Source organism: Erythrolamprus reginae, chromosome 13 (assembly GCF_031021105.1).
Source record: "Erythrolamprus reginae isolate rEryReg1 chromosome 13, rEryReg1.hap1, whole genome shotgun sequence".
Taxonomy (NCBI): domain Eukaryota; kingdom Metazoa; phylum Chordata; class Lepidosauria; order Squamata; family Dipsadidae; genus Erythrolamprus; species Erythrolamprus reginae.
In genome coordinates, this window is record NC_091962.1 from 15,540,263 (window position 1) to 15,564,566 (window position 24,304).

The 24,304-nt window shown below is 44.8% G+C and overlaps 2 protein-coding genes across 4 annotated transcripts in view; one reads left to right on the forward strand and one right to left on the reverse strand.

Moving 5' to 3' along the window:
- SETDB1 (SET domain bifurcated histone lysine methyltransferase 1) overlaps window positions 1-14,056 on the forward strand; it is a 32,975-nt gene extending 18,919 nt beyond the window's left edge. The window contains 12 exon segments of the mRNA XM_070766316.1: window positions 235-412; window positions 1,438-1,599; window positions 2,461-3,063; window positions 3,541-3,657; window positions 5,117-5,286; window positions 6,833-7,464; window positions 8,500-8,525; window positions 8,807-8,933; window positions 9,962-10,136; window positions 10,254-10,456; window positions 10,836-10,924; window positions 13,681-14,056. Coding sequence (XP_070622417.1) covers window positions 235-412; window positions 1,438-1,599; window positions 2,461-3,063; window positions 3,541-3,657; window positions 5,117-5,286; window positions 6,833-7,464; window positions 8,500-8,525; window positions 8,807-8,933; window positions 9,962-10,136; window positions 10,254-10,456; window positions 10,836-10,924; window positions 13,681-13,798 — 2,600 coding nt within the window. The 3' untranslated portion in view covers window positions 13,799-14,056.
- Window positions 14,057-14,314: 258 nt separating this feature from the next.
- CERS2 (ceramide synthase 2) overlaps window positions 14,315-24,304 on the reverse strand; it is a 31,172-nt gene continuing 21,182 nt past the window's right edge. For all 3 annotated transcript variants that reach the window (XM_070766317.1, XM_070766319.1, XM_070766318.1), the window contains exons 4-11: window positions 23,678-23,796; window positions 22,698-22,755; window positions 22,519-22,569; window positions 21,036-21,128; window positions 20,684-20,812; window positions 19,640-19,746; window positions 17,766-17,919; window positions 14,315-16,339 (exon numbers count right to left, since the gene is read on the reverse strand). In XM_070766317.1, coding sequence (XP_070622418.1) covers window positions 16,181-16,339; window positions 17,766-17,919; window positions 19,640-19,746; window positions 20,684-20,812; window positions 21,036-21,128; window positions 22,519-22,569; window positions 22,698-22,755; window positions 23,678-23,796 — 870 coding nt within the window. In that variant the 3' untranslated portion in view covers window positions 14,315-16,180. The remainder of the gene's footprint in view (window positions 16,340-17,765; window positions 17,920-19,639; window positions 19,747-20,683; window positions 20,813-21,035; window positions 21,129-22,518; window positions 22,570-22,697; window positions 22,756-23,677; window positions 23,797-24,304) is intronic.

Here is a 24,304-nt window from a genome sequence, read left to right on the forward strand (position 1 = left end):
CTGTGAAGCTTCACAGCATTCCAGTTTGTAAGAACAGTTTTTGTTATCTGTGTTTGTTTTCAAAGATATAAAAGGACTTTGCTTTTTACCAGCGTGTCTGGCTACTCTTTTTAGTTGGTGTTGACGTCTGGGGGAACCCAGACAGAACAGCCTGTTTCGGTCGTTCTTTCTCAACGCTGCTCCTCGTGTGACCGCGATCCACTTACTCACCTTCCCTCCCATCCTCCACTACAGGGGCTGTGAGGACCAAGGGGCCCGTGGTGCAGTACATCCACGACCTGACCGGGACTAGCCCTCAGCAGCAGCAGCCGCCACCACCGCCGCCGCCGCTGCCGCCGCCACAGCTCCAGCCTGCAGAGCCCCAGCTTCTCCTCACCACCTCCCTAATAGCCCCTCTCTTTGGGGAGTCAGAGTAAGTCATGGAAACCTAGAAGATTGACAGCCGAAAAAGACCCCCTGGTCCATCTCGTCCGCCCTTATACTATTTCCTGTATTTTATCTTAGGATGGATCTAGGTTTATTCCAGGCATGTTTACATTCAGTTCCTGTGCATTGACCAACCACGTCTGCTGGAAGTTTGTTCCATGCATCTACTGCTCTTTCAGTGAAATAATATTTTCTCATGTTACTTTTGATCTTTCTCCCAACTAACCTCAGATTGTGTCCCCTTGTTCTTGTGTTCACTTTCCTATGAAAAACACTTCCCTCCTGGACCTTATTTAACCCTTTGACATATTTAAATGTTTTGATCATGTCCCCCCCTTTTCCTTCTGTCCTCCAGACTATACGGATTGAGTTCATGAAGTCTTTCCTGATAAGTTTTATGCTTAAGACCTTCCACCATTTTTGTAGCCCATGTTTGGACCCGTTCAATTTGATCAATATCTTTTTGTAGGTGAGGTCTCCAGAACTGAACACAGTATTCCAAATGGGGTCTCAACAGCATTCTATACAGCGGGATCACAATCTCCCTCTTCCTGCTTGTGATACCTCTAGCTATGCAGCCAAGCATTCTACTTGCTTTCTCTACCGCCTGACCACACTGCTCACCCATTTGGAGACTGTCAGAAATCACGACCCCTAAATCCTTCTCTTCTGAAGTTTTGCTAACACAGAACTGCCAATACAATACTCAGATTGAGGATTCCTTTTCCCCAAGTGCATTATTTTACATTTGGAAACATTCAACTGCAGTTTCCATTGCTTTGACCACTTATCTAGTAAAGCTAGATCCTTTGCCATATTACAGACGCCTCCAGGAATATTGACCCTATTGCACTTTTAGAGTCATCGGCAAATAGGCAAACCTTCCCTACCAGACCCTTGTGGCACACCGCTTGTAACCACTTGCGACTTTGAAAACAGTCACGAAGCGAACCGTTGTAAGTCGAGGCCTACCTGAAAAAGCTTTCCCCCCCTTTCTTTTTAACCCCGCAGTTTGGAGAGCCAGCTTGCCCAGGCCAAAAAACAGCAAGTGGCGAAAAAGAGCACCTCGTTCCTCCGCCCCGGGTCGGTCGGGTCGGGCCTGTCCCCTCCGTCTTCCCCCATCCTCTGCGAAACGCCTCCGGTCGGCCGGACTGGAGTCACCCAGCAGTTCAGGTGAGGGGCAGGGGAACTCCTGGAAACCGGAAGAAGCTGGGTCCTCTTGCATGGGAACGGAGGAGTCTCCCGATTGAGCAGAGGGGGCCTCCCTAGAGGCCCGTTGACTTGGTGGCCAAAATTTAGGAGTGGGCGCTGCTCCAAAACGTTGGGGAGTGAACGACCCCATCAGGATCTCAAAAAATGACCTTGCCCCAAGGAAGACAATCAGGGGACCCTAAGACCAGCTCTGAATTCTATCTATCTATCTATCTATCTATCTATCTATCTATCTATCTATCTATCTATCTATCTATCTATCTATCTATCTATTAGATTTGTATGCCGTCCCTCTCCGTAGACCCAGGGCGGCTAACAACAGTAATAAACAGCATATAACAAATCTAATGTTTAAAATAATTTTAAAAACCCTTATTAAAACCAAGCATACACACAAACATACCATGCATAAATTGTATAGGCCTAGGGGGAAAAGGGTAGTTCAGTTCCCCCAGGCCTGATGACAGAGGTGGGTTTTAAGGAGATTACGAAAGGCAAGGAGGGTGGGGGCAATTCTGATCTCCAGGGGGAGCTGGTTCCAGAGGGTCGGGGCCGCCACAGAGAAGGCTCTCCCTCTGGGTCCCGCCAGATGACATTGTTTAGTTGACGGGACCCGAAGAAGACCGACTCTTTGGGGCCTAACCGTGCCAGCTCAGGAATTCTGGGAATTGCAAGTCCACAAGCCATGGTTCTCCATCCCTGGTACAGGATATCCCGCTTGGGCAGTGGGTCAGAGTAGAAGACCTCCCGGAGGTCTTCAAATTATTCTGATTGACCGAGTCATCTTTATGGCCCCCCCTCTCTTTCTCCCCCGCGGCGCAGGTTTTCCGGGGCGCAACCCACGTTGGGCGCCCTCCCCTCCTTCCACAGCATGATGGAGCGGGCCCCCAGCGAGTCGTCCTACCGGGCCCCCGTGGAGAAGCTCTTCTACCTGCCCCACGTCTGCAGCTTCAAGTGCCTGAGCCGGGTGCGCCCCGCCCGGCCCGACCTGCACCGCAGCCGCAACCCGCTCCTCATCCCGCTCCTCTACGACTTCCGCCGCATGACGGCTCGCCGGAGGATCAACCGCAAGACGGGCTTCCACGTCATCTACAAGACGCCGTGCGGGCTCTGCCTGCGCAGCATGGGCGAGATCGAGCGCTACCTCTTCGAGACGGACTGCGACTTCCTCTTCCTGGAGATGTTCTGCCTGGACCCCTACGTGCTGGTGGACCGCAAGTTCCAGCCCTACAAGCCCTTCTACTACATCGCCGATATCACCAAGGGCCAGGAGGACGTGCCCCTCTCCTGCGTCAACGAGATCGACAACACCCCGCCTCCCCAGGTGGCCTACAGCAAGGAGCGGATCCCAGGCAAGGGGGTCTTCATCAACACCAGCTGGGAGTTCCTGGTGGGCTGCGACTGCGAGGACGGGTGCCGGGACAAGTGAGTGCCCCCCCCTGCAATGACATGTCCCCCTCCCCTTTCCACACCCGGTCTTCTAAGCATTCCGGTCACAGGACTGACTCCTCGGGAAGAGCCAGACTGCAAACCCGGGGGCAGGGGAGTTTAGCCCCCTCGTGGCAAAGCCCAAAACGGGGTGGGGGGGACTCAGAGGGAACCCCAGGGTTCTCCAGAGGGTGTCGAACGGGAGGAAATGAAGAAATCCAGGCGGTTCAAACGAGAGATAAATTCTGCTTTCTTCCGAGCAGAAGTTCTCTACAAGAATCTGACCTACTAACGGTCAAAGCCATTTTGGTGGCGGATAAGGAATTCAAGGTGGGCTGGATTTCGATCTCTTGTGGGCGCAAAGGGATCGGGGACTCACGACGTGATTGAGCCCTCCCTCCCTCCGGGCTCAGACTGGTTGTTTTCTACCAAGGGGTTGCAAACCACGTTTTATCCTCCGTTTGTCTCCTGCAGGTCGAAATGCGCCTGTTATCAGCTCTCGGTCCAGGCTACGGCTTGTACCCCCGGCGGGCAGATCAACCACAATTCTGGCTACCAACACAAGCGGCTGGAGGAGTGTCTCCCTACGGGGTGAGTGGGGCTTTTCACTGGGGGGGGGAGACCCCCAGATATAAGAGCAGAGCCAAGATCCACCCAACCCGCTCAATTGCCTTATTAAACTCTTCAATTTTCAGCCGAGCAAAATGAATGTCTTTCACGCTGTGTGCGCTCATTCCTATCTACAGGGAGTCCTCCACTATAATAATAATACTGTAATAATAATAGTAATAGTAATAATAATAATTAATAATAATAATCAATTACAATGACAACAGAGTTGGAAGGGACCTTGGAGGTCTTCTAGTCCAACCCCCTGCTTAGGCAGGAAACCCTACACTACTTCAGACAGATGGTTAACCAACATTTTCCAGTGTTGGAGCATTCACAACTTCTGGAGGCAAGTACCTCTACCTAAGAATGCCTCGACTTACAAACTGTTCTAGCTAAGATTTTTTTGCCTCTTCTCAAGAACCTTTTTTCCATTTACAAATCTGAGCCTCTGAAACTGTAACCGGAAAAGGCAGGGAGAAGCCTCCTTGGGGCCTCTCTAGGAATCTCCTGGGAGGAAACAGGGCCAGAAAAGGCAGGGAGAAGCCTCCGTGGGGCCTCTCTAGGAATCTCCTGGGAGGAAACAAGTCCATAAAAGGTGGGAAGAAGCCTCCGTGGGGCCTCTCCAGGAATCTCCTGGGAGGAAACAAGCCCTTAAAAGGTGGGAAGAAGCCTCCTTTGGGCCTCTCTAGGAATCTCCTGGGAGGAAACAAGTCCTTAAAAGGCAGGGAGAAGCCTCCGTGGGACCTCTCCAGGAATCTTAAAACCCACCTTTGCCGTCAGCCATGGGGGAATTGAAACATCTCCCCCTGGGCACGTTTAATTTATATATGGTATGCTTGTGTGTGTGTCTGTTAGTATATGGGTTTTTTTAAATCTTTAAAATTTTAAATTGTTTGATTACTTATGATTTGTTTCTACATGTGAGCCGCCCCGAGTCTTCGGAGAGGGGCGGCATACAAATCCAAGTAATAAATAAATAATAAATAAATCTCCTGGGAGGAAACAAGCCCTTAAAAGGTGGGAAGAAGCCTCCGTGGGGCCTCTCTAGGAATTTCCTGGGAGGAAACAGGGCCGGAAAAGGCGGGGAGTAACCTCCGTGGGGCCTCTAAGAATATCCTGGGATGAAACAGGGCCTCCACCCTCCCTGTGGTTTCCCCAATCGCACGCCTTATTTGCTTTTACATTGATTCCTATGGGAAAAATTGCTTTTTCTTACAAACTTTTCTACTTAAGAACCTGGTCACGGAACGAATTAAGTTCGTACGTAGAGGCATCACTGTAGTTCTAAGTGGCTTCTCTCCTTGTTTAGTTTCCACCCATCGCTTCTTCTCCAAGGTGATCAGCATCTGGCACATAGTATCAGGTGTCCTGACCGACTTCTCGGACCTGAGTAACACACCTCTCTCTCTCTACCACCACCACCTCCATCTTCCCACAGGGTGTACGAGTGCAACAAGTGTTGCAAGTGTAATTCGAACATGTGCACGAACCGCCTGGTCCAGCACGGCCTGCAAGTCCGGCTCCAGCTCTTCAAGACCCAGAACAAAGGGTGGGGCATCCGTTGCCTAGACGACATCGCCAAGGGCTCCTTCGTCTGCATCTACGCCGGTAAGGCAGCGGCCTCGGTCCACGGGGGGAGGCACTCAAACCACGTAGCGGGGCGGTCCGAGAAGGGAGAGAGCCCCTCCTTGGACCCAGGCGAGATGGGGTACCGGCCCAAACGCAGGCCAGCCCCGTCGTGATGGGGGATTCAATGGTCAAATCATGGCTAATCGAGTGTGTAGTGTGTCGGCCACAACTTTGTGCGTTCCGTCTCCGCGTAGTGGTCGGGAGGGACACAGCCCCCCCCCCCCCGAGTCCTTTGGGAGTTTGGCAGCATACAAATTCCAAATAATAATAAATACATTTCCTCTCTGTGAACCCCTAGAATTTAGAATTAGAAGTAGATTTTTTTTTATTTCTCCACCAAAATATAAAACAATACATAATTACAAGCACTGTTAGAATGTCTAGGTAATATATAATAAACCTTCAACAAACTATAAGTAGAGTTAATGTAGCAATGAGGGTTAGTCAGTCAACGATATCCGACTTAGTACAAAATAGAACAATATTATTATACACAGATAGGCAAATAACCAATAGTAGCTACACAGTCCAAATATCATATACATATAGTCCTAATAATGGTTTACAAACCAGGTTATCGCACACAGCAAAATACACACATCAAATATAAATCTTTCTAGTACAAACTCCCCCCCAAGAGGAACATCATTGGCTCCCTCTTGTGGCCAACCAGCAAATGACTCTTAAAGGTCCAGTGTTAAACCTACATTGTTAGCTTCTGTATTGCAACACCCAACATAGTTACATGCAGTATACTAACAAGCACTAAAACAATACTTACAATCAAACATATATAAAAGTTTCCTTTTCCATGTTAACTCTTCAGTGGAGGCTCTTACCTTTCGTTACTCAGAGTAGTAGATGCTTGGAACAAACTTCCAGCAGACGTGGTTGGTGAATCCACGGTCACTGAATTTAAACCTGCCTGGGATAAACCTAGATCCATCCTCAGATAAAATACGGGGAATAGTACAAGGGTAGACGAAATGGACCAGGAGGTCTTTTTCTGCCGTCAATCTTCTAGGTTTCTATAAAATAAAATAAAAGATAAAGATATAAAGATAAAGATATAAAGATAAAGATAATATAAAAATAATGTAAAAATAAATCTAAAAATAATATAGAAATCTTATAATAACGTAAAAATAAATCTAAAAATAATATAGGAATCTTATAATAATATAAAAAACTAAAAATAATATAAAAATATAAAATTAAATATAAAAATATAAAATTAAATATAAAATTAAATATAAAAATATAAAAATAAAAATAATAAAAAAATAATATGAAAATATAAAAATAAAAATATGAAAATATAAAAATAACAGGATATCTCTGCATACCAAGTTTCTAGCCCTCAAAATAAAATATAAAACAAAATATAAAAATATAAAACTAAATATATAAAAATATAATATAAAAATATAAAATAACCTGCATAACAGGTTTCTAGCCCTCATGGCTGGCGGAAACCCACGGAGAACGCGCTCCGAGCCCTCCCCCTTTTTTCCCCCTCCGGCAGGGAAGATCCTGACGGACGATTTCGCCGACAAGGAGGGCCTGGAAATGGGCGACGAGTACTTCGCCAACCTGGACCACATCGAGAGCGTGGAGAACTCGAAGGAGGGCTACGAGAGCGAGGCCAAGTGCTCCTCGGACAGCAGCGGGGTCAACCTGAAGGACGAGGACGACGACAACTCCGGCTCGGACGAAGCCGAGGAGTCCAACGAGGAGAGCTCGGACGACAATTTCTGCAAAGACGAGGACTTCAGCACCAGCTCGGTCTGGCGCAGCTACGCCACCCGCCGGCAGACGCGGGGCCAGCGGGAGAACGGGCTGTCCGAAACCGCCTCCAAGGACTCCGGCCCGGCCCGGCAGGCCGCCCACGAGGAGGCCCCCGCCTCCTGCAAACCCCCCGTCTCGGAGGAGACCTCCAAGAACAAGGTGGCCTCCTGGCTCAGCTCCAACACGGTGGCCGACGGGTACCACGACAGCGACAGCCGCTCGTCCTTCCGGATGCAGGAGGGGGCCGAGGGGAAGCCCCCGGTGAAGGGGGAGCCCGGAGAAGTCGGGAAGAGCGGGACCCCCGGCCTCCTGCCCAAGAAGGACGAGCCCAGCCCGGAGCGAGAGGCGAAGGCGGTGAAGAAGAAGGAGGTAACACCGTCTCGGATGGGGTAGGGGGAAGTCCGGAGGACCCCTCCCGCTTGGCCGAAGAAGGCTATCAAATCTCTCCCCGGGGGGAGGGGGAGACAGCCACCTGTCCAGGGCAGTTTGGACATTGACGTTGAATTTCAGCAGCGGATAATATATAACTCGAGCCACAATTGTGGAGAAGCGCGAAAGCCCAGAATTGTCTTGTAGGAGGAATGGAAGGAATTAGGAGAGGGAGAAAGAGGGAAGGTTAAAGAGGGAAGGGAGGGAAGGAAGGAAGGAGGGAGGGAGGGGGAAAAGGAAGGAAGAAGGAAAGGAAAGGGAGATAGAAAGAAAAGAGGGAGGGAAGGGAAGGATAGAGAGAAAGGAAAGAAATAAAGAAGGAAGAAGGAAAAGAGAAAGGAAAGGAAAGAAGAAGGAAAGGAGAAGAAAGGAAAAGACAAAGGAAAGGAAAGGATAGAAAGAAAAAAGGAAGGAGAAAGGAAAGGATAGAAAGAAAGAAATACAGAAAAAGGAAAGGAAGGAAGAAGGATAGGAGAAAGGAAAGAGAGGGAAGGAAGGAAAGAAAGGTGGAAAGGATAGAAAGGAAGGAAGAAGAAAAGCGGAAAGGAAAGGATAGATAGAAAGAAAGGAAAGAAATACAGAAAAAGGAAAGGAAGGAAGAAGGATAGGAGAAAGGAAAGGGAAGAAGATAGGAAGGGGAGGGAAGGAAGGAAGGGTGGAAAGGAGAGAAAGAAGGAGAAGGAAGGGAGGGAGGGAAAGAAAAGAGAAAAAAGAAGGAAAACTCTGGGCCGATCTTTCTACCGGATCATCTAGGGGCATTTTCGGGGGTGTCCTGGCCGTGGGGAATTGGGGGGGGGGGGGAGGGTGTCCCTCCGCAAGGCTGCTTCCCCCCTCCCCCCCCCCTTACAAAAATCTGATCTGCGGGATGGAGGCTGCCCTTCACCTCTGGGGTGGGAAACTTTGGGGGTCCGGAAGAAAAGCCGAAACCGACAATTCTCTCTTCTCTCTCTTCCCCCCCCCCCCCCCCCCCCGCAGGAACCGGACGAATCTGTCAAACCAGCGTAAGTCATTTCGGATGGATGGATGGATGAAGAATGGATAGATGATGGATGGATGGATGAATGGATGAAGAATGGATGGATGGATGGATGAGTAGATGGATGGATAAATGATGGATGGATGAGTAGATGGATGGATGAATAATGGGTGAGTAGATGGATGAATGGATAGATGAAGAATGGATAGATGATGGGTGTATGGATAGATGGGTGGATGGATGGATGAGGAGATGGAAAGCTCTTGGGGGGTCTAAGCTCGGCTTCTCTCTGCCCGCTTTCCTCAGACCCAGTCAGCCCAACAGGGTCTACGGCTACAACCCCAACCCTCCCCTGCCCGAAGGGGCCCGGCGGCCGCCCAGCAAAACCACCTCCCATCAGAACCGGAGACAATCCGAAGGCCAGAATCCAGATGTAGGTCGGGGGGGGGGGGGGCTTTTACTTTTGGCCGTTTTAACTACCCACTTGTTTTGACGGCTGGGCCGAAACTTGGAAAGAAGGGTTCAAAGGGGGGGGGGGGGGTTATCTGGAACTGAACTCGGAACCAGCTCACTCTGGCCGGTGAAGGAAAAACTCCATCTGTATCGTCTGGACGACCGAAGGGAAAGGGGGGACATGATTGAAACACTTAAATACGTTAAAGGGTCTAATAAGGTTCAGGAGAGAAGTGTTTTTAATAGAAAAGTGAACCCAAGGACAAGGGGCCACAATCTGAGGTCCGTTGGGGGAAAGATCAGAAGCAACGTGAGAAAATATTATTTGACCGAAATAGTAGATGCTTGGAACAAACTTCCAGCAGACGTGGTTGGTAAACCCACAGTCACTGAATGTAAACATGCCTGGGATAAACATAATATCCATCCTAAGATAAAATACAGGAAGTGATTATAAGGGCAGACTAGATGGACCAGGAGGTCTTTTTCTGCCGCCAATCTTCTATGCTTCTATATATATACAATTACTACAATTATTAACCACTTTGTGGTTTTATTAGTTGTGTTTTAACTAAGTGTGTGCATTGCTCACTGTCTGTTTTTGCTAGTTGTATATGGCTTGCTGTTATGCCCTTTGTTAAAAGGGCATTACAGATAAACGTTTATTATTATTAAACATTCCAATCTTCTGTTTCTATTATTATTATTATTATTATTATTATTATTATTATTATTATTATTAGTCCTTCGGGATTGGGCGGCATAGAATTTGAATAAATCTATTATTATTATTATTATTATTATTATTATTATTATTATTCCTTCGAGATTGGGCGGCATAGAATTTGAATAAATAAATTATTATTATTATTATTATTAGTCCTTCGGGATTGGGCGGCATAGAATTTGAATAAATTTATTATTATTATCATTATTATTATCATTATTATTATTTCAATGTCTCTATAATTTTAATTTCCTTGACCATTTGTTCCTTCCTTTCTGCAGCAGGACATCCTAATGCTGTCCAGCAGCACGGACAGTGATGGAGACAATGTCCGGCCGGCTTCGGGGCGCGTCCAGGTCAACCACACCAACGATAGCGATGACATCCAGACCATCTCGTCCGGCTCGGAGGAAGAACCGCCCGGCGACCAGAAAAAAAACGCCCCTTCCAGGCTGGGTGAGGAAACCCGCCCGGAGATAAACTGCTTCCGGACGTGGAGGTTCCCCTTTTAGGCTAGGTTAATTTGTAATTAATGGTCTATATTTCTCTCACCCCCCTCCTTCTCTCTCGCAGGCGCGGTGAAGAGGCAAGTGGCGGTGAAATCCACCCGGGGTTTCGCCTTGAAATCCACGCACGGCATCGCCATCAAGTCGACCAACCTCGCTTCGGGGGAGAACGCGGCGGTACGAAGGAACACGCGGCAATTTTACGACGGAGAAGAGTCCTGCTACATCATCGACGCCAAGTTGGAGGGGAACTTGGGACGCTACCTCAACGTAAGAGCCTCTTCCTGCCTGGATTGGCTACCTTTCCCGCACTCTTTGTGGTCCATCCCTGGAAGACTGTCCCCTGTCCTTTTCCCCCTGCTTTCCGGCAAAGCGTCTTTGGGGATTCTCTGTCATCCATGATTCTGGTTGTCCCCCCAAAAGGTGCTATTTTCCCCCCACTCCAAGAAGCAACTGGACTTTCTGATTTTTTTTTTCTTCGAAGAGGTTTCGCTCCTCATCCCGAGAGGCTTCCTCAGGTTCTGACTGCATAATTGAGCCAGAGTTGAAGAAGCCAAACGTGCCCCAAAGTTAAAAATTACCGGCCGTAAATTCGAAACTTTTCAGAGCAAATTCCTCATAAAATTCCTCTCCCTCTCTCCTCCCCCAGCATAGCTGCAGCCCCAACCTCTTCGTCCAGAACGTCTTCGTGGATACGCACGACCTCCGCTTCCCCTGGGTGGCCTTCTTCGCAAGCAAGTAAGCAAGAGAACCTCTTTTTTGGGTTGTCCCCCCAAAAAGGTGCTATTTTCCCCCACTCCAAGAAGCAACTGGACTTCCTGGATTTTTTTTTTCTTCGAAGAGGTTTCGCTCCTCGTCCCAGAAGCTTCCTCAGGTTCTGAAGAAGCGAACACACAAACACACCCAGAAAAAAGATATTGGGGTTCCCCTCCTATCTAGAGGGGCTTTAAGAGGCCTCTCCAGGAAGTCTCCCCAAACAATCAGCACTTCTAAGCCTTCTGCAATGGAAAAAAATCACAACCCAAGGGGATTCTGTTCTCCCTGGGGCAACAGCTGAGCAGCAATTAAAGCCACAATCACACACACAGACGGAAGATTTCCAAAACACCAAAATATATTCCCTTAACAAATTGGCTGAGAGCTGCAATTACGGCAGAAGAGCGTCTGTTTGTGGCCCGAAGGTCTGGGTTATCTTCCAGGCCGATAATGATGTCCAACCCCACCCCCCCCCCCCCGCAACTGGGCTGAAGCAAGGGCACTCCCCTCTTTTTTGCAAGAGTTACAGTCTTTCCAAACACAATTATCCAAAGGCTGGGTTTCTCCAAATATATTTGAAAACTAACAAAACTTTATACATACACACAGTGGTGCCTCTACCTAAGAACGCCTCTACTTAAGAACTTTTCTAGATAAGAACCTGGTGTCCAAGATTTTTTTGCCTCTTCTTAAGAACCATTTTCTACTTAAGAACCCAAGCCGGGAAAAATTTCCCAGGGAATTTGAGAGCAGCACGAAGGCCCGGCCAGTTTCCTGCCATTCCCCCTTTTATTCTGGCCATCTCGGGCTTTTCTGGGCTGCCAGAGGAGCCTTTCGGTGGCGCTTAAGGAGGCTTTGGCAGCCCAGAGAGAACGGAGCATTTTCCTTTCTCTGGGCGCTTGGAGAAGGAATAAACCTCTGCCAGAGCCCAGAGAAAATAAACACCCCCTTCGCTCTGGGCAGCCGAGGAATCACCACAGCAAAGGAAAGGCGAGCGAACGAGAGGAGAGGGTAGCCCTTCAGCATGGGAAGGAATAGGAAGCAGGAAGCAGCAGCAGCAGCCAGTGTATGGGAGGCAGCCTTGCGCCGAGTGTATTGGAGGCGCATGCTCCTCCTCACTGCCTCAGTCCCCCCCTTTTTTTAAGCCTTAAAGTTTGGGATTTTTTTGATTCCCCTCACCTTCTTCCTTCGGCAGCTACTGTCCTCCTCCTCCTCCCACGAAATTCAGAGCTTTTACTTCTGGACTTCAGCAAAGCCTTTGATACGGTTCCACATAAAGAGCTGATAGATAAATTAGTGAAGATTGGACTTAATCCCTGGATAGTTCAATGGATTTGCAGCTGGCTGAAGCATAGACATCAGAGACTTATTGTTAATGGCGAGTATTCTGAGCAGAGTCAGGTTACAAGCGGTGTGCCACAAGGGTCTGTTCTGGGTCCTATTCTTTTTAATATGTTTGTGAGTGACATAGGGGAAGGTTTGGTAGGGAAGGTTTGCCTATTTGCCGATGACTCTAAAGCGTGCAATAGGGTTGATATTCCTGGAGGCGTCTGTAATATGGCAAAGGATTTAGCTTTACTAGATAAATGGTCAAACCAATGGAAACTGCAGTTGAATGTTTCCAAATGTAAAATAATGCACTTGGGGAAAAGGAATCCTCAATCTGAGTATTGTATTGGCAGTTCTGTGTTAGCAAAAACTTCAGAAGAGAAGGATTGAGGGATAGTGATTTCCGAGTGTCTCAAAATGGGTGAGCAGTGTGGTCGGGCGGTAGGAAAAGCAAGTAGGATGCTTGGCTGCATAGCTAGAGGTATAACAAGCAGGAAGAGGGAGATTGTGATCCCCTTATATAGAGCGCTGGTGAGACCACATTTGGAATAATACTGTGTCCAGTTTTTATTTATTTATTTATTATTTAGATTTGTATGCCGCCCCTCTCCGCGAACTCGGGGCGGCTCACAACAAAGCATAAACAAATCGTACAAATCCAAATAGAGTCAAATAAATTTAAATATTTAAAAAAAAGTTTTAAAAAAGAACCCCAACGTACTAACAAGCACACACACAAACAAACATACCAAATATAAATTGTACATGCCCGGGGGAGATGTTTCAGTTCTGGAGACCTCACCTACAAAAAGATATTGACAAAATTGAATGGGTCCAAAGACGGGCTACAAGAATGGTGGAAGGTCCTAAACATAAAACGTATCAGGAAAGACTTAATGAACTCAATCTGCATAGTCTGGAGGACAGAAGGAAAAGGGGGGACATGATCGAAACATTTAAATATATTAAAGGGTTAAATAAGGTCCAGGAGGGAAGTGTTTTTAATAGGAAAGTGAACACAAGAACAAGGGGACACAATCTGAAGTTAGTTGGGGGAAAGATCAAAGGCAACATGAGAAAATATTATTTTACTGGAAGAGTAGTAGATCCTTGGAACAAACTTCCAGCAGATGTGGTTGGTAAATCCACAGTAGCTGAATTTAAACATGCCTGGGATAAACATATATCCATTGTAAGATAAAATACAGGAAATAGTATAAGGGCAGACTAGATGGACCATGAGGTCTTTTTCTGCCGTCAGACTTCTATGTTTCTATGTTTCTTTCCTAATGAGTTTGCACACATTATTTGCTTTTACATTGATTCCAAAGGGAAAAATTCCTTCTTCTTAAGGAGGGACCAGCATATGTATGTATATATAAAATAATCCGCCTCTCTCCCCTCCGTAGGAGAATCCGGGCCGGAACGGAGCTCACGTGGGATTACAATTACGAAGTAGGAAGCGTCGAAGGCAAGAAACTGTTGTGTTGTTGCGGCGCCATCGAATGCCGAGGGCGCTTGTTGTAAAAAGTTGTGTTGTTCTCCACTGGGGAAGAAATCTCTTTTCTCCAAAAAGAAAGCCCCGCGACCCACTGGTGAAAGGGGGGGGGACTCCCCTCCCCTCTCTTCCTCCCCACTCCGTGTCATTCCGTGGTTCACGTTTCTTCGCTCCGCGCGGGGGCTCCGCCTATTAACGTCCGTGTCGAAACAAGTGTTTTTCCCCCCTACCCCCCCCCCCAAGTTGGATGTTGTAAAGCAATAAAGAATATTGAGTCTTTATTAAAATAACACGACTTTACTCCCTCTTCGCCGCGTATACGCAGCACGGTACGAATCCTTTACGGGCAACAGTTGTGTTTAGTTTTATCCTTGGTGCCTTGTTTTTAAAAACCCTCGTTAGAAACCGAACTGGAAAAATACGTCGCTCGGCATATCAATTTATAATTAATAAATAAATGCTAATCCCCGCTCATTTTTTTTTAAAAAAAACCCATCCTCCTCCAGGAAATAACAAAATAAATAAATAAATCGACGTCGAGGTGATTTTCTTTTTTAAAGAAGTTTATTAGTTTAATTGAAGTTTTAATAGAATTAAACTTTTTCTTTTTAAAAAAAAAAAAAAAGAAACACGTATTTTGGTCTGAAGATAAGGAGTGGTCCTTTGGTACCCCTTCTCCCACCCGCCCTGAATTAACCCCCCACCCCACCCACCCCGAAAAAATACTGCCGTTTTCAGCCAATCGGCTGGGCCAGAATTCTCCTCCGTCCGTTTCTGGGACCCACCCCCGTCGTTTTCCTTGTCGCGTTGTCGTGATTTTTGATTTTTCCATTGGGACAGAACTGAAAAGCCTGCTACCTAATAAATTAAACATGAATTAAGATCTACCGAGTTCGTGGTACCATTAAAAAAAAAAGTCGGGATGGGGAGGGGAAAGGAGGCAAAGGAGGGAGGTGGGTGGGTGGGTTTCATAACGAAGTGACCACTTGACGGTGCAGAGCCACAAATAAAAATTTAAAAAATTAACATTTTACAGAAATAAGTTGAAATAAACTCCCCACCCAAACTGGCTTTTAACACCCAACTAGGCTGCCGTTGACCTATTGAATTGATTATTTATTAAATTAAAACGTATTAATTTAATAAATAAATAAAATTTAGCCCACCCCACCCCCACCCAAAAAAACCCCCCTCTCCAGAAAAATCCACCCACTCCCCCAAGAGGGATGGATAGGCGTACCTGCTTTCCCCCTTTCTATCCAGCTCTTCGGACCCCTCCCCAACCCACCCCTTCCCCCACGTTTTAAGGCATTGGCTTCTCCAGCACTTCTGCTCTTGGCAACTACAAAGCCCATGTGCAAGAATGACCTTGGGGACAGGGTCTCCCTCACCTGAACCCCAGTTTCGGTTTGGTGCAGCTCACAAAGTTAGATATTCCCACCCACTCTCCGCCCGCCCCCCCTTAAAGAAGGGGGGGAAATGGCTTTTTTGTAAGATATAAAGCGATCGACGTTGGCAAAGAAGGGAAAAATTAAGGCCAACTTGGGTTCCCTTCTCGCCTGCATGACCAACATTTGAGCCACTTCGGCTCAAAAACAACCAAACCCACCTCCCCGAAATTTTGCAGCATCCAAGGGACAAAAAAATTAAAAAATAAAACAGGACAAGGTGCACAAGGCAGAAAAACAAAGGCCTTTTTTTTTCACCCACCCCTCCAAAAAAACCCCCACATCCACGCGCTTCGTGGAAAACCCGACAGGCCCAGCGGAGATTCTCGGCCGACGTTCGCTTCGCTCCAGGAGAGGCAAAGAAATCCCCGTTGGTTTTTTTCCCCTGACCCTTTTGGCACAAGGAGGAAGCCTCCATGAGGACTGGCAACTTCAGATGAAACTTTCCACTCCAAGCGCATCTTGACGGGTGCAACTTTGCGATGGGGAGATATTTTCCCCCCACCCCTTCCTGCCTTTTCGTTAGGGGTCAGTTTGTATTTGGGGGAGGGGAGGGAGGAAAAAGTGGGGGGCACGAGAGGGAAGGGCCGACGTTCAACTTGGCTTCCCCGACGTGATTTTAAGGCAGTTTGGTGAAAGGGGGAGGAAGGGAGGGTCTCGTGGGGGGGGATGCCTTCCGAGGGGAACGATTCCTTCCAAGCCAGGATAGCAGGCGGTAAAAGCACAGCGCCTCCCTCCCCCCACGGGGAAAAAACGGGGGCGAACCAAATGGTAGGCCGAAGAACCTCGTGCCCGAATTTAAGCCGTCTTTCCTCAAATTTTTGGCTTGGCCGCCAAATGAAAACACCCTCCAGTCTCGGGCAACGGACTCGGGATGGGCTGGGGCCGAAGAGAGAGAAGGAACGAGAGAGAAAGAAGAAAGACGGGCACTCGAGAAGGAGGGAAAAAGGAGCCTGCGAGGAATTATTCTACTTTCCGGTGGTTATTGTTCAAGACGGGGCACCCGTTGGTGAGAGGGCCGTTCTTGGTTCCCGCGCAGGGCACGGTGTTCGCCGAGGCCTTTTCTTCCTCCTCTTCGGAGTAATCCGTTTCGTCCCGATCGCTTCGCTCGTCCTCCACTACCTGGGAAGGAAAAGAGAGAGAGTGTGTGTGTTTCTGTGAACTACCGAAAGGGCGTTTTGGGTGGCGGCACCTTGTCCCGATCTGCAAATGCATTTTAACCACCCAGGAAACAGCCCAATTAATACCAGTATTACCATCAGCATTGTTCCGCCAAATGGTTTGCCTGAAGGTTGACATTACGGCTCATTGATTTTCCATGCTTATCCGATCTGATGCTAATTTTTTTTGCAGGAGAGGAGAAATTTTATGCAATTATGAATTTGGGGGGTTTAACGCCGTTTTAAAATGGACGTCAAGAATGGATGAAAAAGACCAGCTTTCGCTCCTTGAGAAATAATGTATTTCTTCCTCCAATTCCATGTATAACATTCAAATATAACATAACAATATCAAATATAAGATTTATAGTCGCCAAATATGCTGCCGTATCCCCTCAAAAGCTTCATTAAAAAAAAAATTAAAAATGCTTTTTTTACAAAAAAACATACAGAAACCCAAGACATTTGTCTCTAAGCCTGCCAACAGACTTCATTCAAAGAACGAAAGGCGCAATATGAGCCAACCGATTGTTTCGACAAGGACGAGAATCACGTTTCTAGTCCTCAGGGTGGCGAAATCACAGAGCGAGGACCCAACGGCTCTTAAGATGTGTAACAACCCCCCTTTTTTAAACAAAACACAGCAAGACAAACAAGATTTTTTAAAAAAAGTTAATGCTTTATGTGTTGATTATTTTATTTATTTATTTATTGGATTTGTATGCCGCCCCTCTCCGCAGACTCGGGGCGGCTAACAACAGTAATAAAACAGTATATAACCATAATCCAATACTAAAAACAGTTAAAAACCCATTATATAAAAACCAATCATACATACAGACATACCATGCATAAAATTGTAAAGGCCTAGGGGGAACGAGTATCTCAATTCCGCCATGCCTGGCAGTAGAGGTGGGTTTTAAGCAGCTTACGAAAGGCAAGGAGGTTGGGGGCAATTCTAATCTCTGGGGGGAGTTGGTTCCAGAGGGCCGGGGCCGCCACAGAGAAGGCTCTTCCCCTGAGTCCCGCCAAGCGACATTGTTTAGTTGACGGGACCCAGAGAAGACCCACTCTGTGGGACCTAACTGGTGGCTGGGATTCATGCAGCAGAAGGCGGTCTTTGAGATAATCTGGTCCGGTGCCATGAAGGGCTACATAGGTCATAACCAACACTTTGAATTGTGACCAGAAACTGATCGGCAACCATTGCAGACTGCGGAGTGTTGGTGTAACATGGGCATGTAACATGATTATAAATGAAGTTTATTTTTAAAAAAATATATCATTTTTTTGAGCACCAAAATTGAATCCCCTTTGTGCCAAAATTCGGCACAAATCTCTCTTTCTCGCCTCCCAAGCTTTGCAGAGTGTTAAGTCAATTGACTTACCTTTCCAGTTATGAATTTCTGAGCCATACGAATGATGAGGTAGGCCCAAAATATGTGCAGGCATTGAAGGACCACCATCATGCTGTTGAAAAAATAGTAGCCGAAAAATGGAGGATAGACGTCTAACGGATAGATCATGGTACAGTGGAGAATCCTAGGAGGGGAAACCAGAGAAAGGATTAATACTTTAGTCGTAAAATGTTAATACTTTAAAGCTTCTCCCCTCTTCTTTAATCTTTGCAAAGAGGAGGCACGGAGTTTTAAAGATCTTCCCAACTTTCTTAGCTTTCAAAATATTTTTAATTACTTTTCCACTTTTTTAAAAAAGAAAACACAATAGTGAGTACAGAATCAAAGAAAATTAAATTAATAATAGTATATACAGGTATTAGCATTATTTATTCGCATTATTTATTTTATTATTAATTGGGACTTTTACGCCACCCACCCCCCTCTCTATATATATATACAGTGTCCCCTCGTTTTTCGCGGGTTCGTACTTCGCGAAAAGTCTATACCACGGTTTTTCAAAAATATTAATTAAAAAATACTTTCTGGGTTTTTTCCCTCTACCACGGGTTTTCCCGCCCGATAACATCATATGTCATTGCCAAACTTTCATCCGCCTTTAATAAATATTTTTTTAAATAAACTTTAATAAATAAACATGGTGAGTAATAATCTAAATGGTTGATAAGGGGATGGGAAATTGCAATTTAGGGGTTTAAAGTGTTAAGGGAAGGCTTGGGATACTGTTCATAGCCAAAAATAGTGTATTTACTTCTGCATCTCTACTTCGCGGAAATTCGACTTTCGCAGGCGGTCTTGGAACGCATCCCCCGCGAAAAGTGAGGGAACACTGTATATACACCCCACTATATTTATATTATATTAATTATACGCTAGACTATAATTTGTCTCAAGTATACTGCTAAAAAAATAAATAAAGGGAACACTTAAACAACACAATATAACTCCAAGTAAATCAAACTTCTGTGAAATCAAACTGTCTACTTAGGAAGCAACCCTGATTGACAGTCAACTTCACCTGCTGTTGTAAATGGAATAGTTGTGCAAATGAAATATTCAATGAGAATATTTCATTCCTTCAGATCTAGGATGGGTTCTTTGAGTGCTCCCTTTATTTTTTTTGAGCGGTGTATATAAATTAGTACATGCTTTTTTTCCATTAACAAAATAATTTCATATATACTTCAATGATTTATCAGGCAGGCTATATTGCCCACCCCAAATTGTAAAGTCTAGATTTTATTTATTACACCAATAAATATTTAAGAAAGTAAAAATAATAAACAAATGAACATTATGAAAACATCTGTAAAGCAAAACTAAAGTACCTATTCCTTTCTAGTCTACGGAGAGGGGTGGCATACAAATCTAATAAATATTATTATTTATTTATTTGTTTATTTATTTATTTATCTATCTTAACGCTTAAGACCACCCCACTTTCAAACGGAGAATTAAAAATTTAAAAGCAGGACGAGGTTCACGTGTGACTCTAAACTGGGGCTTTGCTTGTTTGTGGATTAATGTAATTGTAAACTGTATAACCCATGGTGCACTGCTTAGTTTTTCCTCTGTAATTTTGACTAAATCTTCAATTAAAATAAAAAGGGGGGGGGATGCTATTTACTAATCTATCCTAACAGAGGAATTATTTCCAAACAGGATAAAATCAAGGAACACGTTTATAGAAAATCCCAATTCCGAAATTTTGGAATTGTATTTGGCCAAAAATAAGATTCAATTTCCTGTTTCTCGTTTTCCAGCTTTTGTCTCCTTTATTTTATTTTTTAGTCGGTGTCATTTAAAAATAAATAAATTCCAAAGAATCCCGTGAAAAGTCTCACCAGAAAGGAAGAATGATTAAGCGTGTGATAATGAAGACGATGGCAAATACGATGAAAATGTTGTTGCAGGTGTTCTTCCAGCCGGCGTAGTTGAACATCTTGGCTGACTGCAAAGAAGGACGAAAAAGAGAACATTGACGGAAGGAAGGAAGGAAGGAAGGAAGGAAGGAAGGAAGGAAGGAAGGAAGGAAAGAATTGAGGGAGGAAGGAAATGGGAAGAAGAGGAAGGAAAGAAGCAAAGAACAAAGGGAAGAAGGAAGAAGGAAGAAAAATAGAGGGAAGGAAGGAATATGAAAAGAGGAAGGAAGGAAAAAAGGAAGGAAGGAATTGAGGGATGGAGGAAATGGGAAGAAGAGGAAGAAAAAAGGGAGGGTGAGAGGGAGGGAGGAAGAAAAATAGAGGGAAGGAAGGAAGATGAAAAGAGGAAGGAAGGAAAGAAGGAAGGAATTGAGGGATGGAGGAAATGGGAAGAAGAGGAAGAAAGAAGGGAGGGTGAGAGGGAGGGGGGAAGAAAAATGAGAGGAAGGAAGGAATGGATGAAGGAGGGAAGAAAGGAAGGAAGGAATTGAGGGAGGGAGGAAATGGGAAGAAGGAAAGAAGCAAAGAATGGAGGGAAGAAGGAAGAAAAATAGAGAGGAAGGAAGGGAGGAAGATGAAAAGAGGAAGGAAGGAAGGGAAAAGGGAAGAAAGGAAGGAATTGAGGGAAGGAGGAAATGGGAAGAAGAGGGAGGAAAGAAGGAAAGAAGAGAGGGAGTCGGGAAGAAAAAAAGGAGAGGAAGGAAGAAAGGAAGAATGGATTTGAGGAATGGAGGGAGGAAGGAGATGGGAAGGAGAGGGAGGAAAGGGAGGGAGAAAGAAAAGGATGAGAGAAGGAAGGAAGGAGATTTAAAGAGGAAAAAAGGAAGGAAGGAGTTTTGAAGGGGAAGGAAGGAAGGAAGGGGATTTGAAGAGGAAGGAAGGAGTGGAGAAGATGGAGAGGTGATGTGATGTCCCAAGGGAGCCCAGGTGGACAACCCCAGATATCCCGGCTTAAATATTCCTCACCTCCAGCAGGTAGTCGGAGGCGTCGTGCAGCGCCATGATCAGGGTCCCCGCCCGGATATAATTGGTGAACCAGGAGAAGCTCATCAAGATGATGGTGGCCACATGATGGATGACCTGCTCCTTGAAATCCTGGTGACCGGAGGAAAAAGCAGAGATGGGGGGGCGGGGAGGACAGACCCCTAACCCCACTGGGTGGGGTGTGCGTGCAAAGAAGGACCCCCTCTTCCTCCTCCACCACCGAAGTCTCCACCCTTTGCATTCTGGGAGTTGAAGTCCACAAGACACACAGACAGCCCCCAAAAAAATCCATTTTCCCGCGCCTCCAAAAGTTTCCCCTACCTGCCCATCTTACCTTCCGTTTCACGTCGGAGGCGATGCTGAACAAGAGCGACCAGTAAAAAGAGAGCTCAGTGATGTAATACCAGTACTGGGAAGGAAGCAAGGGCTGCGATTGGGGGAAAAAAGAGGGTGTGTGTGTGTTAGAAAAGCCAGATTAAAACAGTGAGCCCAACCAGAAACTGGTATTTACAACTCTCCCCCTTTTTAAAAACTCAAGCTGAAAACTTCTTCCTTCGGGATTGGCTAGCATAGAAGTCGAAATGGATGGATGGATGGATGGATGGATAAAAATAAAAATAAAGTGTCGCAGCTCATGATTCTTAACAAATATATATTTTCTTTTATGTACCCTGAGAGCATCTGCACCGAAGATAGAGATTCCTTCTGTGTCCAATCACACTTGCCCAATAAAGACTTCTATTCTAATTATAATTTTATTTATTTATTTTATTTATTTATTCATTTGTCCAATGCACAAATACATAGGAAGAAAAATAGACATGTAGTAATATATATGAGGGTAAAAGTGAACTTAGAGGAGAGGATATATGAAAGGAAGAGAATATATATGATAAGTGAGAGAAAGGAAAGACAATTGGACAGGGGACGAAAGGCACACCAGTGCACTTATGGACGCCCCTTATAATTATAATTATAATTTTAATCATTCTTATTCTATTCTATTCTTGGCAAATGTATATTTTCTTTTATGTCCACTGAGAGCATCTGCACCAAAGACAAATTCATTGTGTGCCCAATCATACTTGGCCAATAAAATATTCTATTCTAATTATAATTATAATTTTAATCATTCTTATTCTATTCTATTCTTAACAAATGTATATTTTTAATGGACACTGAGAGCATCTGCACCAAAGACAAGTTCCTTGTGTGTCCAATCACACTTGGCCAAGAAAGAATTCTATTCTATTCTAATTCTAATTTTAATAATTCTTATTCTATTCTAATCTTGGCAAATGTATATTTTCTCTTATGGACATTGAGAGCATCTGCACCAAAGACAAATTCCTTGTGTGTCCAATCACACTTGGCCAAGAAAGAATTCTATTCTATTCTATTCTATTATCTATTCTATATTCTATTCTATATTCTATTCTATATTCTATTCTATTTTATCTTAGACAAATGTCTCTTTTTCTTTTATGTCCACTGAGAGCATCTGCACCAAAGACAAATTCCTTGTGTGTCCAATCACACTTGGCCAATAAAATAATTCTAATTTTAATTCTAATTCTAATTAATTCTAATTCTATTCTTATTCTAGTCTATTGGAAAGCCAGCCACATTTTTGGATAAATTCAGGGGCCAAATTCTCTAGATTTGACCGAGCAGCAAATATTGGAAGAAGAAAAAGAAGAATTTAGGCTTTTCGCTTCTTTGCAATGTCGATGTCACCCATTGGGGTTTGTGCATTTCTTTTGAAAAAATCCATGCAATGCTTTCGGAATAAATTCTCCCTCGAAAACTGTGCTTACCTGAATGGGGTATCCATCCCACACTTCTTTGAGGTTGTAAAACCAAGGTTTCTGCAACAGACCCACAAATACACACAGACGGACACAAAAGAGAGACAAGCCCGTTAGAAGGAAGGAGCCAGGGAATTACCGAGACTAATACATTAAGAAAGAGGTTTAAATCTTTTTTCTGTACTCACATCAACTATAACAGCCATGCCAGCAATGAAAGCCACAAGGTAGAAGGTGAATCTCCAACTGGAAAATAGGAAGCACAAAGTGGGCTTGTTGTGGTTTGGGGATGGTGGTGTTTTTTTAAAAAAATTATATTTATTTTTTAAATTTATAGGCTGCCCTTGTCCTAACGGACTCAGGGCGGTTTACAAGGGTAAAACCGTTACAGAAATTAAAATGCCCCAATTACATAAAATAAAAACAGACAGAAAGATTCAAACCCAATAAAACAAATTGCACCGACCACAAATTTTAAAATCCAACCAATTTCACCAACCATGAATTTTAAAATCCAACAAATTGCATCGAGAGCAGATTTTAAAATCTGACAAATTGCACTGAGCACAAATTTTAAAATCCAACAAATTGCACCGACAAATTTTAAATAATTCTTTTTAATACAATTATGAAAAGGAGTGTCTAATTTTGCTTCTCCTTTAAAATATTTTATGCATTTTTCCTCTTTTTTCCTTTGCAGGTTCTGTTTGTTTAAGTTGTTTTTCTTTTCTTTCTATTTTTATATGTAGAAACTTTATTAAGTTTCTACATATAAAAATAGATAAGGGAAACAATTTAAGCGAACAGAACACGCAAAGGAAAAAAGAGGAAAAATACATAAAAATTATTATAAAATAAAATAATAAATACATAAAAAATACATACAAGATTATTTTAAAAAATCAATAAAAATACAATAAAATAAATCTGCCGCACACAACCGCCCCCCACCCCCCAAAAAATCATAAAATCAGCTCAGGTGCACGATGATTTGGATTGCAACGGTTGTGACTTATGAACATGATTGACGGGCCCAGTCATAGACCAAGGACTATTTAACACGGAATGCCAGGAGGGTTTTGTGCCCCCCCCCAGGTTGCAGCTGGCGACCCCAACGATGGCTTTCTTCCCGAGAAACAGCCGGGGATTGGGGGGGTGAAGTGTCTACCTGGCTTCTCGGAATTTCTTGAGCAAACTTGGTCGATCCTGGTTCCTTCTTCGCCGGAACCAGCGTTCCACTTGCCGTGGGCTGTAGCCGCTTTTTTTGGACAGGGCCTCGATAGCCCCCTGCGGGGATAAATGTCAGAAATAAGTTTATTTCCGGAGGTAACGTTACAATGCAAGTAAATGGTCTGTAACCACGGGAAAAGGCTGGTGTAAACCCTAATCAGCATGCAACTATGGGTTTGCTAACCCTGCTGCATCCTGATTGGCTGTAACCTATATAACAGGCGTAGCACCCTTGCACGGGGGTGGTTTGTTATAGTAGAGAGTGGTTTGTTACAGAGTGGTTTTGTTATAGGGTGGTTTGCAGTTAGTGGTGAGTCCTTAGTGGTTGCAGTGGTGGATGGGATGAGAGTTATATGATAGTATTGTGAATAGTTTATTAGAGTGGTTAAAATATATAAGTGGTAGTTTATTTAGGGAAGCATTTTGATAAGAAGAAAGTAAAATATATTTTGACAAGAAAGCCTGCTGCAGTGTTTTTTCATTGAAGACTTCAATTAGGTATAGTTGTGAACTGTGGCTAGTTGGTGGGTTAACTTCCGTGTGTGTGCAAAACTCTCCCAACAAG